The sequence below is a fragment of the Nelusetta ayraudi genome, unplaced genomic scaffold (genome assembly GCF_046127955.1).
Source record: "Nelusetta ayraudi isolate G7.1 ecotype Tasmania unplaced genomic scaffold, CSIRO-AGI_Nayr_v1 ptg000019l, whole genome shotgun sequence".
In the NCBI taxonomy this organism is placed as follows: Eukaryota; Metazoa; Chordata; class Actinopteri; order Tetraodontiformes; family Monacanthidae; genus Nelusetta; species Nelusetta ayraudi.
Genome location: NW_027466069.1, coordinates 8,612,077 through 8,631,934, shown reverse-complemented (window position 1 = coordinate 8,631,934; position 19,858 = coordinate 8,612,077). Strand labels below are relative to the sequence as shown.

General features: G+C 49.2%; 1 protein-coding gene across 5 annotated transcripts in view; it reads left to right on the top strand.

Moving 5' to 3' along the window:
- Positions 1-19,858, top strand: part of iqsec1a (IQ motif and Sec7 domain ArfGEF 1a) — a 91,782-nt gene that overhangs the window by 22,409 nt on the left and 49,515 nt on the right. For 4 of the 5 annotated variants that reach the window (XR_012926702.1, XM_076026949.1, XM_076026948.1 and 1 more), the window contains exon 2: positions 917-1,024. Coding sequence is in view for 4 of the 5 variants with exons in the window: in XM_076026949.1 (XP_075883064.1) it covers positions 917-1,024 (108 nt within the window). In the remaining variant the exon portion in view is untranslated. Of the gene's footprint in view, positions 1-916; positions 1,025-15,750; positions 15,968-19,858 lie in introns of those variants that run through there. The other variant, XM_076026950.1, reaches the window with a different exon arrangement.

Here is a 19,858-nt window from a genome sequence, read left to right as displayed (position 1 = left end):
AACAAAACAATGTTGCCTATAGAGAATGTTGTTTTTCCCCTGTTCGTTCCATGTGATAATGCCGTTAGTTCTCTTCACAGCAATCTCTTCAGTGGCAGTGATTGTTCACAACTAGTACCTTTAGTTGCTTCTTCTTCTCCCTGTTCCTCTCGTCTGTGTGTGTGTGTGTGTGTGTGTGTGTGTGTGTGTGTGTGTGTGTGTGTGTGTGTGTGTGTGTGTGTGTGTGTGTGTGTGTGTGTGTGTGTGTGTGTGAAATTGGAGAAGTCACGTCTCAATCTCAACGCTCTGTAAATGCAAATGAAGTTGATTGGCTGTGGAATCCAGTGAACTTTTAGGTTTTACTGAAAATGGTTTCTGTTGGAGGCTGGTAAGAGGGTCAAGATCAGGATGCTGTCGATGATGTAAGAAATATATCTGCGCCACAACTTGAATGATTTTCTGTTTTGTATTATCAGCCATGGAGTCGTCAGCATATATACTGACTGTCATACTTGAAAATATTTGACTAGTTGAAACATATTAATGTTTCTAAGCAGTAACCTAAACACAAAAATGAAAACAGATACTCCAAAGCTATATATTTCTGTAATGGTGCAACTGTGATGGAAATATTAGTCTCTGTTGGCCCAACCAAGACCAGCACATTGTCTCAACGTGACTGCCTTGAATTAATCATCCTCTGGACTGAAACCAAAACAAGGAATGGAGACATCCGCTCCAACACCTGGACTTCCTCTCCGACCCTGCAGCCACACTGTCGGTTCCCACTTACCAAGTTCGCACAACTATCAGTTCCCGTCAAAAACCTCCCCCGAGCACTGACTTCCTCCTCGGGCGTCGTGTCGAGCGGTCGCATCACGTTGAAATGTTTGGTTCCGCGTCTCAGGTGACTGACCTCTGTGTGTCTGTGCTGCAGGAGACACGCCTCCCTGCCGGTGGAAGTCGTGGAGAGCCCGGTGAGGTTGGAGTCTGCGGGCCGCAGAAGAGACACCCCCTGCCGCAAGTGGAATTCAGCCTCCTTTGGGTACAGTAAGACCTGCCAGACTGTCCAGCATCGCACCTTGACACAGAACCCATCGATCCGCTCTCATCCGATACCCTGACGTTCGGCCCTCAGAGATGCGATACCAGACGTGACGCTCGTCCTCCCATCAGATTCTCATGACGCCGCAACTTTCGCGTCTGCATTGTTTTCCCCGATGCGTGCAATAAAACTCCTCCCCTGTACCAGGAGATCATTAGGCTGTAGCCTTAATGAAATATGATCCCTGCGTGCGCCAGGCCTCGTTGCCGTGCACCTATTAGCCCTTTGCTGAGCTCGGGATTTTTCCACAGACTCTCACAAAGGGAGCGGTGAGCGCAGGCATCACTGGGACAGACTTTGGAGCCTTCAAAAGCCTGGTTTCAAAGACGCCTCCCAGTGCTGTGGGCTTCATCATCATCATCATCAAAAAAAAAAAAGAAATACTCAAAGTGTGCCTAATCCATAGCCCACTTTTGGCTCGTGTGCAGCCCCAAAAATAAATCCTATTGCATCGTGGGAGCCAGAAGCTATTTTTAAAGAGCAGTTTCTCAGGAGTTTGAGATGAGTCGGAACATCTGCTGGTTTTTAGGCAACACTGCAGAAAATAGGGATTGGCTATTTATCTCGCCCAATCGTGCATTTTTCAGACGGCTGAAAGGTGGAGAGCTTGAGGGATTGGAGCAGGATGACGGCGGGGATTAAGGCCTCGTTTTTTTTTTTGTTGTTTTTTTCCCGTCGGACAGAACTCTTCTGTCACGGTTGGTTGACGAGACAAGCGGCTCACTGGTGCCCCGCAAACCTGCAAAAACCCCTTCAAACTGGCTCCCCGAGTGTGACCTTTTGAAACCGCAATCTTCTTTCCAGCGGGGTAAATCAGCCAAAGGGACGGTGCTGTGGCTCTACGCTCCGACTCACAGGATCAAATGTGAGGACGACAATCAAAGAATAACGGCGGATTACTGAGCTGCGTTGGGGCTCGCGATTCATCGCATCGTGTCGCATGTGTTGCATCCCTGCTGTGATCACCCACCGTGTGTGTTCGTCACTGTGTTGCCATTTCTGACTCAATTAATGTGGTTCAGGTGAGTTGTGTCATTATTACACAGCCAACTAGTGGCTCGGCAGTCATATTTTGGGGATTCCCACTGTTAATTTGAACAAACAAGTGATCCGTTGTTCTTATTTACACCCATTTTAATCGCTAGTGCAAAATGCTAGCTAATTGTTGCGGCGGCGAGCTAACGCGACACACCAGATGCAAGGTCTCTCAGTCTTGGTGATTTTGCAGATCTACCTGGCAGGGAGTTTGGCCATGGCCTTAAAGGAGAGGCTCTTTCAATAAACAAACAGGTCTTGGAAAGTTTTTTTTCGGCAAACCATCAAGTAGACAGCAGTTCCAGGCTTTTCAATCGGTGTGAGGTGAGACACCTGTGGCAAGCGAGACGCTTTGGGCTTGCTCAGAACTTTTGTCAAAGCCATTGTTCAAAACGTCTATACGCTATTTCTTCTGCTAGGCTTTTAGGCTTGCAGCAGCTGCTTCCCTCAATTGTCAGAACTGAAAAATAGCTGTATTCTTTTCCTCAGTGCCGAGAGGGACTGAAAATGCTTTCGCTGGGAACTTGGCAAATTGGATGTCCAAGTTGAGACGGCTGTAAAAAGTTGAATACATTGGGTGTGTTTGATGTTGAAGTACACTTGCTTCGCCTTGATCCTGCTCAGGTCGCCACCATGGCCAGTTTTACCAGGTGGATGAATCCCGAGTTGGAATCATAAATACATGTCACACACGCACGCACCTCGCTCACAAGCAACAGGACTACAAAGTCATCATAAATAATTCATCCGTAGGCCTCGGCCCCAGCTGGGGTTTCTCTCAGTCTGACGGTTTCAATTTAATTTTTTACGAATTGTTTGCTTGCTGTTGGACAGGAAGTAAACTTTGCATGTGGCGACAAAGGCACCGGGGGAGGACGTGATCCCGGGAAGTCGAGGTGAAGGTGACTTCCGTTACAGCGCAAGTCACGTGAAAAGAATTCGACACTCCACATGTATGGGAATGTCGCTGCGCTGACCTGTCGCTTCCTGCCTTCTTAATGTTTCTGTGTGAGGCGGTTGATTTTTTTTCCCCTGGTGTTTCCTGTTTGGTGATTCTCTCCTGTCAGTAGCTGTGTTTCCATTGCAGTTTTTCACAAAATAAAAGCGATATCTCTAAAATTGCAATTTGCTGGTGTTTCCATTGAATGGTGTGAAGCGCATGAGCCGTAACTCTCGTAAAATCTCGTCCTGCAAGACCTCACTCTGAGGAGGATGGAGGTACAAAATTTCTTGCTGTCAAGAATGGTTGTTATATTTTTCTCCTTGGTTACTTTTTAAAAAAAATGTTCTGTCTCCTCCTCCGTGCAAACAAAATGCGCCATTTTCGCTTGAAGTGAACTGGTCACGTGACCCCATACGTCATGTCTGCTGACGCGTCAATGCAATGTGGGTTTTTAAAAGACGCAGCTCTTAATACGTTGCAGTTACCTGGCCCAGGCTTAGTGACAACAACCTAGCTTTTTGCAGGAGGCTGAAAACAGAGGGCTAATCATGCTGCTTTCTGGGGCTTAAGATGAAACATAAAGATCAGGTATAATAGGAACAACTTCCCAATTCTGAGCTATTTCAGCCCATGTATATGTTGTCCTGACGAAAAACAGGCTTTATTTGCAGCCATTTAAAACAAAGCACTTCCCGTGTTGGGCTGTTGCCGCGTCTTCGTAGCTCCTCCAAAGTGGAAATGAAAGCAAGGGAAAGGAAGCAGTTTTTTTCCCCCGTTGTTTGGAGAGGCTGGCCCCATCAACACGCTTCACAGCAGCGTTGCAAAGAATCTCTGGGGACGAGCGTTCATCGCGAACCCGGCGCCTCCTTGACTCTAATAGCACCCCGCCCGGGGGGGGCTCCACTGGAATCCTTGATCCTATCGTAACTATATTTTCCCCTTACCCGTCTTCGCTCCTCTCCTCTGCATCACCACCGGGTGTTTCTTCTCATCCCCCTCTAATTTTCCCTGATACAAAACAAAGACATCTATAGGTGAAATTGGATCAGCTTTAATGCTTTTTTTTTTTAATTCGTCATTAATGATTATTTTACAGTACCTTGGCTTTTGGGGTCACTGTCCATAAAATGCCATTGGTTATTGCTGTAAATGTCCAAAAAAAATTGCTGACTGGTCAAAGCTACTGCTGATTACAGTTTGGTTGTGCTGTAATTCAAAAAGAAAGACTACTGGTAAATAACTGGTAAAAATGATGGAGATGCTCCTGCAGGGACTCTTTCAGAACTTTTTTTTTTTTTTTTGCAAATTTATTGTGTCATTAATGGCAAAAAAAAAAACAATATAATTTTTACTTTTTATTGAAGTACATTTCAGATCCTGTACTTTCTCACTTTTAGTGGATGGGTAGAGGAGGCGAAATGACAAAAACACGCCGTCTACAGTTGTTGCTCTTGATTTAAGCGAAGTCAGAGTAATGATCGTGATCAGAGCAGAATGTCCTCCTTTCGCAAAGTGCGTTTCCTGTTGGCTTTCGCCCCCTCTTCCTGCCACCTTTCATGATGAAAAAAAGAGGCTGAGCCTGCTAACGTTCAACCTGTTTTCCGCAGCCAGCAGCCTTGGGCAAGGTTCTCATCAACGCTCCTCCCGTTGAAGTGACCCGGCGTACCGTGTTGAATTTTATGACCTACTGCTGTTTCACTTATTCAGCGTTAACCCGCCTCGCGGTTTTATGTTTTAGTGCCAGAGCACGCCGTTCGGAGCAGGGCGGGTGTCTCGGACCGGTGGTGGGGTCAGAACCCTTGACGGCGAGATACTCCTCACTAGCAAGAACGACTCCTCGCGCGTGGTTAAAGTTGACGCGGCTCGTGTTATTACGTTTCCCCTTTGCATAAGTGAATTAAAGGGGCGACGCGCCGCCGCTGGCCCTGACACGACCGCCATTAAATCTGCACTCGAGCGACGGTCGACCTCGACGCGTCGCCGTCACGGCAGACGAGGAGAGATCGCAGCGGAATGAAGTGCAAATAGCGGACGAGCGAAGACCTGAGTCGGGACGTTGACGAGTGGCAACGTCAGATTTTAGCAGTGGGAGGTGGCGGAGCAAACGTACAGCCGCTGATGTTTCCGCAGGAGAGTCATTTAATTGCTGCCCAGCTCACATGGGGAGGGTCAGAGGTCACGGAGGTCACAGGCAAAGACTGTTCACCGTCTGTTACACTTTGTCGGTGGAAAGCCGCTGTGGAACTCTTCTTCTTCTCCCTCTTCCTCTTCCTCCTCTTCTTCTTCTTCTTCTTCTTCTTCTTCTTCTTCTTCTTCCCTGCGGGGGGGGGGGGTTGAGAGCACCGAGGTGCCGGTGTTTTCATGTCATGCCGAGGGAGTGAAAGTGGAGCAGTCGGTCGGACCCAATGGTGACGCGAGGCGGCAGCTCACAGGCCAGATGGGGTAATTGCTGTGCGGGCTCGACACGGCGGAGGGCAGCCTGAATTTGTGCGGAGGAGTGTCACTGTAAACTGAAGGCAATTTCTTCCAAAGTGACAAGTTGTTTTTTTTTCCACTCGCAGCGACGATGTTGACCCGACTCACACCGGAGTCCTCTTCTTCTTTTTTTTTTTTATGACGTTTTACTCACTTTTATTAAAGCCCCCTGAATTAAAAACATGTTTTAGCCTACTGGGGTTTCGTTTGGACGCTGGATGCTGCATTCACTGCCTGCAGCTGCCTTTCCATTCACTCCCGTCCAGATTTAAGACCTCTTTACCCCCATCCAGCTCGACTTGAGGCTGAATGAAGGCTTTTACACAGCCCAGAATCCTTCTGTTCTCTTTTCCTCACTGTTACACTTTTATTAAATTCCACAATTATTTATATGTATGTATGAATGTATCTGAATATATATGTATATATATACATACATATCACATATATATATATGTATATATGTATATATATACATACATATCACATATATGTATATATATATATATATATATTTATATATGTATGTATATATATATATTTATATATGTATGTGTATATATATATATATATATATGTATATATATATATATATATATATATGTATATATATATATATATATATATATATATATATATACATATATATATATATATACATATACATATATATACATATACATATATATATATACATATATATATATACGGTGAACACACATATACATATATATATATATATATATATATATATATATATATATATATATATATATATATATATATATATGTATATACATATACACACATACGTACGCACACACGTGTGTATATTTTTTTTCCATTTAGTCTGCCAGGTGCTTCCTCTGCGTTTCCCTCCTTCAGCCTCCTCCTGCCTCTCTATTCTTCTCTTCTTAATTAAGAAACACATCTGACCTGATTAATAGACACAGACAGGCGCTCTACAGTGGTTGAGGTGAGGCTGACTGCTATAAACCTTCCTTGCCTTCATATCCCTCATGTAACGGCACCCCGATGACGGCGAAGCCGCTCCTATCGCTCGTCTTCCCCTTTTCTTCCCTCCGATTCAGACGATTGAGCGTTTGGCGAACGCGCGCTCCGTTTCACCTCTAAATAATTCACACGCCCAATGATATTCACGTTGGCGAGCGAGTACTTCAGAACCGAACCTGTGATTATCTCCGGGGGGGCCGTGCAATAATACCGCTGTGAGGTGTGGTGGGGGTCGGGTATTGATTCGCGGGAATGATCCCGTGTTTGCAGCAACGCGGTCACACATCCCGCCTGCAGGAGGAAAAACAACACAGCTGTCGTTACCGGCTGATGGCTGCTGGCAGGAAGGGAGCAGCCGAGCCTGTCATCTGGCCCCGCCGAGGCGAACATGTTGAACAAGTGACGCCCTCCTCTCTATTAAAATAGAGAAATATTATGGCTCGGAAGTTCACGAACCCGGCATCCAATGTGCTCGTGCCGCGAGGGCCCGATGGAAGCGAAGAGGTCATTTGGAGAAAAGCTTTAACAGCACAGTAAACGTTTTATTGTGAGCAGCAGCAGAGTCTGTGGCGAATGAAGGAGCGGCCGTTCAAAAGATTTAGTGTTGGTTTAGGGAGACAAGGCAGCGGTAAAAGTGTCTTCTTCTCCCTGTAAGATTCAGCCACTTGTCTGAATTCTGCCTTTATTGATCCGTTTGATTTGCGGCTCTCAAAGTTGTGATTCCACCAGACGGGGAAATCGCAAACGGCGCAACACTTTAACAGGCCTGTGAAACACAGAGCCCACTTCCATAATGGGTTTGAACTCGGGGGGTGGTGGTGGTGGTATAGGTGGGGGTAGGGCTTGGGGGAGGGGAGGCTCCTTCACCCTCTTTGAAGTTGCCAGCTTCTTGTTTCGTCATCACATTCTCTCCCAGAGTTTAATTACAGGCTGCGTGCTGCGTTGGCTGGAAAAACACCGGCTTTCTTCATCCTCCGCGGCTTTCGGTTAAATCGCTCGGAGTCAGAGGAGCCGAAGAAACAGAGGGCCGGCTGCTAATCAGCTCGGCCATCGGGGGATCTGCAGCCCGACAGCAGCGGCAGCACCGCTGCTGCGCTCGGACACTTTTGACGGATGGTGACACTGCGCAGCTGAAGGCTGCTCGGCTTCCGGCTCTGTGTTCCCACGTCGCTTCTTCTTCGGAAGCCTCTCATTTCACAGGCCGAACCGTAAAATGTACCCCATGCAGCGACGACGTGGCGGCCATTCATGTTTCTGCCGCGCTCGTTAGCAAAAATCTGAGTCATTCAGCTTTTCCATTCATGTTGTTGAATGGATAATTATCGTGAGAGACTTTGCAGATGGCAACTGAATCTGACTGGAGCTTCCTGACTGCTGGGGCGGGTTAATTATGGAAGATGATGGTGGTGGTGGTGGCGATGGCGATGGATGATGATGATGGTGGTGATGATGACGATGATGGTGATGATCATGGTGATGATGACGAAGATGATGAAGATGATGATGATGAAGATGTCGGTGATGATGATGATGATGATGGTGGTAATGATGGTGATGATGGTGATGATGACGATGGATGATTATGATGGTGGTGATGGTCATGGTGATGATGACGAAGATGATGATGATGATGATGTCGGTGATGATGATGATGATGGCGATGATGATGATGAAGAAGATGATGAAGATGATGATGATGATGAAGATCTCGGTGATGATGAAGATGACGGTGATGATGATGATGGCGATGATGATGGTGGTGATGATGATGATGATGATGATGATGATGATGATGATGAGTCGTGATCATTTAAAAACCTGCAGAGTCACTTTTAGTGGCTCTTTGTTTTTTGTGAGAAAACATTTTAGCATTTCTTTTCAGTCTTTCATATGAAATAAAAGCCTTTTGACTTCTATGTAAATCTAAGACGAATATTATTTGTAAGAATTCAGGCCCACACAAATGAATTGTCATCAATTTTATTTTGCTCTCGCTGTGACATGCATCACAAGTGATTCCAGGATGTATTTGCAATTTGTTGTTGTTCTCATTAGAAGACCTCCTGTACCAACCAGACCTAATGAAAAGTGTGAAAAACCGTGCAAATGAGCAACACAACCCCTGCGAGATCAATTCAAACGATGCGTCTGAAACCTGGAAGCGGCAATAATCGCAGCGCTGTATTTTCCTCGGACTAACAGCGCTGTCACCACTCTGTCAGCCGCTGCCTCTTTCCTCCAGGATGGAGTCGATGGAGTGATAGATTAGTGACACTGAGCCACTCTTAGGAATATCTCATCCTTTCATCAGCGCCGCGCCACGGTAATATCACGCACAGGGCTCCGCTGAGCCCCCTCAGATCCATACACCCCACCACCACCACCACCACCACCACCACCACCAACCCTGGTTTGATGGGAGGCATTTGCAATTCCATCGGTCTGTATCAGTGCTCAGATCAAGTGTGGGGGGAAGAGGGAGGGGGGAGGGGAGAGGAGGGGCCGCCGGGGGAGTCAGGAGTGGCTGTGCTGCACTCGGCAGGAAATCAGAGTGAAGTGTGGGATTGTTTGTCCCCGGCTGCACTCTGAGCCCCGCCACTCCAGAGAGAGAGAGAGAGAGAGAGAGAGAGAGTGAGGGAGAGACAGAGGGATTTGTCCGTGTATTTGGAGTGAGACATTAACAAAATGCCGCCCGCCGCCTCGGCCGCAGTCGGCGAATCTTGTGACGTGGTCGTGCGTGTCGGGGGGCGTGGGGGGGAGAAAATCTCCTGCGGCAGAAGAGCAGGAGAGGCCGGTTGACGGTGGGATCAGATTGCAGGGGGATAGAATGGGCCGTGCGGATGATATGTCAATGAGACCCCATGTCGCGAGCGCCCGTTGAGACATCGTGGCGTAATAAATGCAGAATTACTTTCTCGTTGCGTCGCTTTGGCGTCAGCGACGCGGCGCGCGTGGCGCCGGTCAGGTACGGGAGGGACGCATGCGCGAGAGCGTAAAGGTGAATGATGGATTCCCTGTTCAGAGAAAAAGGAATCGTTGGAGAGTGTAGACCAGACCAGCTGTTTGAACTGATCGATGATCTGGCACCAGGCCTTTTCAGAACACTGAAAAGGCCTTTAGGACGGCCTTCATTCTGTCGGTGCAGTGATTTCGGGTCCACGTGGGCTCCGAACCATCACGCATTCGCTGCAGATCTGTGGGCTGCTACTGCATGATCCCCATCGTCTGCTCCGACTCATCCCAAAAGGTTCCCTGGTGGATGTGCTGCAGATGTTGCAGATGTTGGAGATCTGTTGACTGCGGAGGCCGCCTGAGTGCAGTGAACTCGCCGTCCTCGCACTCCTGTGGTCTCAATGCTCAGTTGCTGCTAAAAGTGGCCAAAGTGTGCCCATAAAATATCTCCACGTCGTTACAGCAGCAGCAGCAGCAGCAGCAGCAGCAGCAGGCTGGACAGCTCATGCAGGGTCGGGGAGATCCAGACTTATGTGTTGTTGCGCACGTTGCTTCGACAGCGTGTTGTTGTCCATCTATTGATCTTCTAAGTCTGGCGAGATCGTCCGAGTGTGGCCTTCTGCTGCTGTAGCCAATCAGCTCCGAGGGCTGCACGTGTTGTGCCTGCAGAGTCTCGTCTTGTCTCCTGCTCACATTTTGATTGCGTGGAGTAGATATTTGGATTAAATTAAAAATAAATGCACTTAACAAGCTTTTGTTAAACGGTTGCTGCGCCGTGCTGTCATATTAACTCAATTTAAATTGGCCACCCTCGACCCACTTCAATGTCGAGGGTGGCGACACCCGACACCCGACTTCATTTATTTGACAGCTGTGGAGTCGTCGGCGACTGAGACCCCCCAACGTGGCCTTGGTTGGGGTGGGGGTAGTGGGTCGAGCAACGGCTCCGTCCATACTTCTTGCTCCACGCAGAGAGAGAGAGAGAGAGAGAGAGAGAGAGAGAGAGAGAGAGAGAGAGAGAGAGAGAGAGAGAGAGAGAGAGAGAGAGAGAGAGAGAGAGAGAGCTTTGTCTTTGCTTTGGCGAAACGCTGGTCTGTGTGCTGCCTCTGATCTTGTCGGGCTCGGGGCCAAGTCGCTGACAGAAGGAGGCTTTTTGCGCGGCGCTCTGCCCTCCGCCACAGATGCACAGAGAGAGGCTGCGTCGCCTTGTTTCGCGCACACACAAAAAAAAAAAAAAAAAACAGGCCCTCGTCCCCGGGTCAGTGTCGGGTCAGCTGAGAGATTTCGCAGTGTGCTTGAATCTGGACGGGTTAACGCAGATATGAATGATGGAACAACTGTATCAACATCATATCTGCTTATGAAACTCACAAATGGGCGCGTAGCTCAGCCTCTCCTACTTCCTTTGAGTCATGTCTGCTGCAGCTTTATTCCACTCCATCAATAAATTATATTTATTTAATCAGCGGTGCAGAGTCCAGCATCGCTGTTTGGCCTCGTCACCTCACTGGCTGCACAAAACCACCCCAGCGTGGGAAAACATTTCACAAATATCAGTCACGATACTGAAAACACCCGCTTCCCCCTTTCTCCCAGCGCTGGAGGTGACATACTGCCATCTAGCGGTTGGCAGCTCCAAGTGCTTTGCCGTATGCTGGCTTTCTCCTCCTGTCTTTAAAAACGAGCTGATCTGCCTCAAAATGGTGACCCCTGCTGCTTAGGCATGAAAAAAGATTGAATGTAGATAACTGTGGACTTTTTTTTTTTTTTTTTTTCTGAGGATGAACTGAAAAAAAAATAATGACCTTAAAAACAGAGGACGACGTGTTCTAGGTTTGGCATGAGATGATGGGATTGGAGGGAAGCGGGGGAGAAAAACAGCCTTGCTTGGACGGGGGTGTAGGAGCCGCGGCAGATTGCAGACATTCAAGATCTTGTTTTGCGGCCGCCGGCGCTTGTTCGGTAAATCTGTTATCCGCCGCTGTATCAGTGAAGGCCACTCAGCAGAGACGGACAGCCACAAACAGGCCCTGTCAGGAAATCCGGTGTTTTTTTTCCCGCTCCGCCTGTGCAACCCTTCATTCCTTTGTTTGTCTCTGTGCCAATTCATCGGAAAAACTGGACGGTAAAAGGACGCCGTGTTTATCGTTTGGTTCCCATCACGCTGTCACGTCACGTTCATGCTGTGACTCTCAGCCGACGCTTTAAAATGCTGCTTTTCAATTATGCACAATACCCCCCCCCATCCTTTTATAGTCGCACTAGATTACAGTAGTAAATGATCTCGTTGTTATGAAGTCATATCGTCGGAAAAATAGGGAACGCAAATTGATGCTTGAGCCCGTGTTCTGCTTTTTCAAACAGTCACCTACGCGCGCTCATCCGAGCGGAAGTCTTCTCTGCCCGATCGTGTGCGTTAACATCTCTGTGCTTTGTGCGTCCACGCTGGTGGGCCCTTTTGTATTCAGTCGTGCACGCTGTCACAGCTCAGCAACCCTCACAGCGCTGCAAGGCCATCAGCGCTGAGAGGGGCCATATGGTGGAAGAGGGGAGCGGGCAGGTTTGCGGAAAATGACCAGTGTTTGCCATCTATATATAAATATATGTGTGTGCACGTGCCAGGCCACTGAGCGCCGTGTGTCCGCGCGTGCAGGTTCGGGAAGGAAACGGGCCTTCAAACTCCGCCCCATTCCATCCACACATCCATCAGTCAGTCTGTCCCACATTTAAACAAAACACAATACCAAATGATTGGGGATGCAAATGATTAATTATTTAATTAATTTATCGATATTTCATTGACCTTATCAATCGATTAACGATTTATTGATAAGTGGTGATTTTTCCTGAGAACCTAATTTTCACGATAAAAAAAAATGTGTCAGGAACATATTTTTACATTAGAGAGCACTAAAAACACCCTAAACAAGTTGAATTCTAATGGGTCACGTTTCAACTTATTTTTTAAAAAGTTATTTAAAAGTAACCTGTTCTAGATATATTATGACCATCACAGTATCGACAGGTAAATTGCGCTCTCCTGCCGCTGCACTGTTTGGGTTACACAATAATAATGATATTAACTATCCGTGTAAAAAAAAAATAATAATAAATAATTAATTGAGTAATTAAATTTAATCGATTCAATTATTAATCGACAGTTAATCGATAATCTATTGTTAACATCCCTACTGATGACGCAAAAAATTTCACTGTATTTTATTTCATATTACATATTTATTGTATGCCGATTTCCACTTTGCACTTGACATTACACCACAAATGGCTTTCCAGAATGCTGCCAATCCTGCTCCTGTGCATTAAAAAAAAATCTGCACCTTCCACGTTCTGCACGGCGGCAATCACTCAGACTCTCGCTGTAGACACAGGGTGAGAGGCTGAGTGAAAATTCCGGCAGCCTTCGCCATCCTAGTCTGTTCTCGTGTGAAGAGAACCGGGGGCCTCTGTGGTGATAACTAGGGGGGAATCAGTGGGAGCGGGAGTTTAAGGTAATTTGTCAGTTTGAAAGAGCATCTCGCTGAACCAGCCTCACCTCCCGCGTGCCTGGAGCACGCACGGCCGGGCGTACGTGCGCCTTGACTGCTAACACTCTTATTGCCAGTGCACTCCAAGTATCGACTGGAACTGGAGCCCCCCTAACCCCCCCCTCTTCTCTACACACGTTTGGCCATGCGTGCACGCAAATGAGCACACGCAGGGAGAAGGAGTCTCACAATAGAGCTCAGCTGATTCGCGAAGCTGCGTGGACGATCGCGGCTGCGTTTCATTGCAGTTTTTCGCAAAATAAAAGCAATATTTCTACATTTTCGTACAGTTGCGATTTGCAGGTGTTTCAGTTGAATGGTGTGAAGCGGATAAGCCGTAATTCTCGTAAAATCTCCTCCCGTGAGATTTACAAGAATTAGGCTTGCTTTTGTTTGTTTATGTTTTTTTGTTTTTTTTTCCGGTGACGCATAAATGTGAAAAGTTGTTTCCATGACACTTTTGCGATGTACCTCTGTGTCCATACGTCTGAAAAACCACCCCATGAAAGCGTCAAAACCTTTTAGCCATATTTGAGAGGTTTTTCGAAGTTTACGTGTCTCCGTTGCCAATTTTTATATTGTGATATTTAGGTTTTGCAACATTCTACGGGTAATGGAAACGCAGCTATTGTGGCTCCAGCAACTGATGATCTGATGGGAGAAGTGTGCATTTTCCCATCCCTCAAAGGTGCAGCAACACCACCCGGTCGCGTCCGTGGAGTTCAGGCAGCTTCGAATCTTGAACAATGTTTTGCCCCTGTTGCCGGAGGCTCGCCGTCGGTGGCGCTGATATGACGGCTTATCTGCGAAGTGATGCGGGTAGGAGTTATTTGGAGGAGGTGGGGTTTTTTTCCCCCGCTTCAAACTTGTGAGTAATTTTCCTGGAACAAAAATGAGGAGGATTTGGCTGTGTTACTCTGTCGGACTGATGTTTGTTTGTTTGTTTTGGTTATCGGGGCGGATCGTCCGGCTCTCCTCGTTTATTTTATGAGAAGATAATTTTGTCAGGTGTTGGTGATGGGAAAAGCTAATGGAGCGCGTGAGGGAAAAAACACAATCGGTCGGGTCTGTGAGTCACGAGGACGAATAGGATTTTATGGCAGGCTGAATTTGGCCGTCTGCCTGTCAACGTGTTTGACTGTGTCAGCGGGGGTGGGGTGGTCATACCCTGTAATTACAACAGATGTACACAAACACACAAACAAGTGTGGAAACGTGCGTCCTGGTCCGCGCTCGCAGGCGAATGGCTCGGTCCGGGCCGAGGTGAGGAGTTGGGAGGGGTGGGGGGGGGAAGCGCGCTTCTGCGGGACGATTGAAGTCGCGTACAAAGTTGTGTAGCTGGTTGTCGAGACGCCGGCCGGCGTTGTTGGTCACCTTGGAGTTCACACCTGATACGCGGAAGTCTGGCCGAGATGAAACGCATCCTCCCCTGGGGAGGGAGAGAGCCAGCTCGCCCGCCCTGGGTCGGTCTGCAGTCTGCACCTGTGTGTCTGTGTGTGTGTGTGTGTGTGTGTGAGACTATACAACAGGGAGCTTGTCACCATAGGCACTCGGCTGCCTACCTGCTTGTTGTTCACTGGTGAAGGTGTTGGCCAAAAAACTGTTTGCCTTTCCATTAAAAAAATAAAACTCAACGTCGTGTGAACGCCGTGTTCAAATATCGGGAGCGAGTGGCGGAAACGCCGGCCGTGTCGCCTCATAAGGCCCTCGCTGTTTCGCCGCCCTTCGCGTGACGCAAGCGCAGTGCAAGGCCACGTAGTTTTCCGCTTTGCAAACTTCCCCCCCCCCCCAAAAAAAAACAATTTGCAGCTCCAGCCGTCAACTGCCGATTATTTCTTCTCCTTCTTCTTTTTTTTCTTTTTAAAACGTGACCTAATCTCTGCAGTGGCTCTTCTCCCTTCCTGCCTTCCTTCCTTCCTCCTCTTCTTTCATATTTCTCCTTCTCTTCTGCCGAGCCAAAGCTGGCGGCACGTCTGCCCTTCCTGCTCCCCATTAGCCCTCTCATCTGTTTTTGAAAAGGCGCCGGAGAGCGACGCATCGATTCCAGGGGACGGGAAGGAGGGAGGAGGGAGGGTAGAAAACAAATAGGGAGGGATAGGAGGGTAGGAGGGAGGGAGGGAGGGAGGAGTGAGGAGGCATGATAATGAGCTGTACCTCTGACACATCCTCCTGTTTCCATGGAGACGGAGGAGCCAATCCCGCGGCCCCGCCGAGGACCGTACTACTGGCCCGCAGATGGGAGGGGGGAGGGGTGTGTGTGTGTGGTGGCGGTGGTGGTGGTGGGGGGGAGCGTGCACGGATGCTGCTCCTCGTTGGTCGGAGTGTGTTGTCGTCTCTCCTGCAGGCGCAGGCAAGTCAACCCCCGCCCGGACGGGGAGGAAACACCGTCCACCTCCTTTTTTATTATTTTTCAGAGAAAAAAATAAAAAATAAAATGGAAATAAAGTAAGAAAGAGGATGCTTCCAGTCGGACCGGCCCGTTTGCTTCTTGGATGGGCTTCCTGCTCCTGCTGCTGCTGCTGCTCTCCCTCCCATCCTCCTGCAGCCTCTTGGACGCTCCTTGTTACATCACACACGCACACACACACACGGCTCGGCGTGGCCGCCTGTGTTTGTGACTGGGAAAGAGAGAGAGAGAGAGGGGAGTGAGCGAGCGAAGGGGAGAGAGAGAGAGAGAGAAAGAGAGAGAGCAGGAGCTGGTGTGGTGCCGCGCCTCCCGTCGCCGCCGCTACTCCTCCTCCGTCCGCCGACTCAGCGACGTGGTGCGTTCGTTCGCTCGCTCGCTCGCTCGCCCGCCAGGATGGACAAGCCCAGCGTGTGGCGCGCCGTGGTGAGCAGCACCGACCCCAGGAGGAGCCGCGACGCCGGCCCCCACCCCAGCAGGCCCGGCTCGGCCATGGGCTACCGGCTCTACGACATGTGAGTGGCGTGGTGTCGGTGATGGAGGGTCGCCGGGGGGGGGGGGGGGTCTGGAGGGGGGCGCGTCCCATTCATGGCCAGCGAGCGAGCGAGCAGCTGTGGCAGCGGGTTGCAGGCGCTGGTGTGTGTGTGTGTGTGTGTGTGTGCTGAGTCACCTACGGCATCTGCCCCCCCCCCCCCCCCCTCCATGTCCTCCTCATGCTGCTTCTCGGTAAACACAAGTCTTCCTCTCGGGGAGGGGCTCTGCTGAAACGGTGGTGGGGGTGGGGGGGTGGGGGGTGCGTGTGATGTGTGTGCAATGCTGATCCAAACCTCCAGTGTTTTTTTTTTGTTGTTTTTTTCAGATTTGGTCATTTCACGTGTCTATTTATGTCTCTATTTATCCGCCACAGCTGCAATCTTCCAGCTCGTCCTTCCTTCTGTTTTTTTTTCCCCCAGCCTCGGGTTTCTTCTACAGAAATGAGTCACGTGTAGAGGACACTGTGACAGCCTGTTTCTGGCCGCACCGCTTCCTCGCAGCTTCGGCCACATATCTAGCTGTGCATGTGTGTGATTTGCATTGTGTGTGTGTGTGTGTGTGTGTGTGTGTGTGCGTAAACTGCGACGGTGCTGTTATTTTTTTTTTATGTTTTTTTTTGGCGGGGGGGGGGGGACTGGGGATGAGTCCTGCAGCCTTTGTGTTGCAGAGCTCTGGCGTCTCATCCCGTCGGCGGATGGAAGCTTCGTGTTTTTGGGCTCCGTCCTCCTCGGCGGCGGCGGCGGCCGCGGCCGCGGTATTTACCCGCGAGCACCTGCCTCGGCGTTCACGTTCCCCCGACCTTCCCGTCGATTCAGCGCTCCTGACGTCTCACACATGTGGCCTCCCGGCAGCTGGTGCTCGACACCGGGCCGGATGACCCCGTCGTGTCTTGATCTAACGAGGGGTGGAAATCGGTCTCCTCAACGAACGTGAGACCTTCACGGCTCTCCTCCCGAGTCCTTCACGCCCGCTGGATTAAATCTCTGCCTTGTTCTCACTGGTCTCGCAGCGACGAGCGATCGCGTTTCTGCCACGCTCCGGTTTCTTCAGTCGCTGGGATTTTATTACAAACCCCCCCCCCCCGACTGTTCTGTTTTGTATTGCTCCCTGATGAGGGGGAAGGAAGAGCGCTGGAGGGGCGACAACTCACCTGTCAAACTCTGCTTATTGCTGTTTGCTGACAGAGGAGGCGAGGCCGCGGGTTTTTTTGGTGTTTTTTTTTTTTTTTTTTTGCTTCCCTCTCTGGTGTGGGCCGAGCGCCGTCCTGTTAGAAATGTCACTTCACCATCGCCGGCGAGGCCGCAGTCCATCTGGAATCTTAATGCAAGCGTGCACGGCGCCGGAGGGAGGCGGGGCGGGTGGTGCGAGTGGAGAATATCCTGAAGACACACGGCCACCCCTCCACCTCCCACCACCATCCCTTCTGGAGGGGCCTGGAGGAGCGCTGGGCTCTGCCTGCGGTGTAAATAGTTTTGGAATCAGCAGAAAGTGCGTGTGTGTGTGTGTGTGTGTGTCCCCTCGGGGGGCTGAAAGAGCGGATCGAGCCTGCACCCTTCAGGAAGCGCGCTCTTCTTGCACGTTGAAGGTTGACATTCTCGCGGGTGCAGCTCCTCCAGGTCGTCTCACAGTTCGGGGCAGAAGTGCTGGAACGAATGCCACCGAGATGAGACGCCTCTTCGTTGTTTACCGTCTTTGCTGCTTCTGTTTGAGGTCACAGCGTAGCTGCCCGGTGCGTTGAGGAGAGGAGGGAACTGTCGCTCACTGATAATGTTACTCTCAGTGTTGGGAAGATCGCTTTGCAAAATGTAACTGGTTAGACTTCCAAATGACCCTATTGACGATGTAATAGTAATTAGATTTACCAAAGTAATGTAACTAATTACATTTGATTACTTTTCCAAGTTTTGAATCAATGGTCTCAAATGTTTAGACATGACAGTAGCTGCGTTTCCATTCCTTCTAGAATTGTGCAAAACCTAAATATCGCAGTAAAAAACTAGTAATGGAAAGTTTGAAAAACCTCTCAAGTATGGCTAAAAGGTTTTGACGCTCTCATGAGGTGGTTTTTCAGACGCATCGATATAGAGGTATAGAGGCAAAAGTGTCACGGAAACACTTTTTTCACATTTACACGTGACGTACGGGGACGTACGGAAACCCCTGCAAATCGCAATTGTACTTTGTCGAAATCTTAGAAATATCGTTTTTATTTTGCGAAAAACTGTTATGGTAACGCAGCTATTGTTGAGCCTCCAGCAGCACTCAATACAACAACCAAAACAACAGCCATAACAAGATCAAACTTCTGTAGTGCTTTCTTTGAGATCTGATATTGAAGAAAAATATTTTGTGTACAACCAGCAGTGGAACGTGGTGTTCATCGAAATCGTTGTTGCTGCAACTCCGGAGAGAGAGAGAGAACTCAACTGGCAGGCGATTGGTGGGGAGCGCTGCAAGTCTGACCTTGACACGAGAACCAATCAGAAGCATCAGAATAGTATCAAACTTTGTCTCGTCTTTGTCTCGTCTTGTTTTCTTCTGTGGAGGGAAACAGAAAAACAGAGAAAGAAACGGAGAAAATCATGCAAAGCAACAGAAATAACACGATTCAACAGAAATCCCAGCCTGTTTTGAACAAGTAACAAAGAACTGTACTGTAATTAATACTTTTTTTCAACGAATGTAACTGATTGCAATTGTCTTAATTTAGTAGCTACAACGTTACATGCAACGCTGGTTATTTTCGGCACGAGACGTCATTTCGATACGACGGTCACGTCTTTCTCTCGAGCAAACAGCAAACTCAGGCCACCGCCGCCGTCCTGGAGGTCGAAACCCACGGTGCTTTGCACTTTCGCCGGGTGTCATCAGCTTCCTGTCCCCGCTGCTCGGCCCTGCATCGCCGCACGCCTAACGAGCGTCAATGAGCTTTTTACCCTTGACGGCGGCTAACGTCACGGGTTCTCAGAGGGCGTCTGTGCCACGAATGCCCCCCAAACCCCCCCACCCCCCCCCCCCCCGTCTCCTCCCTTCGCCTTCTCCGCGGCCGGCAGGAGGGATTCTTTAAGCGCCGGACCTGTTCCGAGGGACGCCATCGCAGACGTAACACGAAAAAAGAAAAAAGAATCAGTGCGTCACCGGAGCTGCGAGGCTCTGACGGAGGCACATTCCTCCGCTCTGACAGCCCAGTGTGCTGGGTCTGCAGATCGAGGACACGGCAGCTGCAGAGCAGAGCGCCGCTCCCGCACAGAGAGACGGCCGCTGCACGCGAGTCGCCCCGCGACGTGCTGTCATCTCCCCTGGCATCACCGAGGGCCCTGAGCCGGCTGGCAGCGAAGGCACCCAAGAAGCTGCCACGTCTCTGTCATGACGCTTTGATTTGACCCCCCAAAAGCCCCCCCCCCCCCGTCCGATTGCCGCAGCCCAGCCGTCACTCCGTCGGCTGGACACTAATTCAGTCGGCGACGGACGGTTCTTGTTCGCCGAGTGGCTGCAGTATGGATCACGAAGCTTCCTTATTGATCGGCCGTAATGGAGCTGTTTGTCAGATGCCGAGTGCAGCCAGTAAAGAAGCCGGAACCTGGTAGAAACTTGGGACAAAGTTTCGGGCCAACATTGACATTTATTCAACAGAATCTTCCTCCAGGCAGAAGGTATATGTATGGAAGATATATGGACCCAAAGCAGTTTTGTTTCAGCGTTGAATATGGAACAATCAAAGCTTAAGCCTTTACGGTAAATAACTTAATATTGCACACATGCAAAATTGAATTTCAAATGAATAAAGCTCATGAAAATAAATAAAACGCAAATAAAAAATCGTATGCCCCCTTTTTTGCAGCCTTCTGATTTAAATTTCATAAGTTTGATTT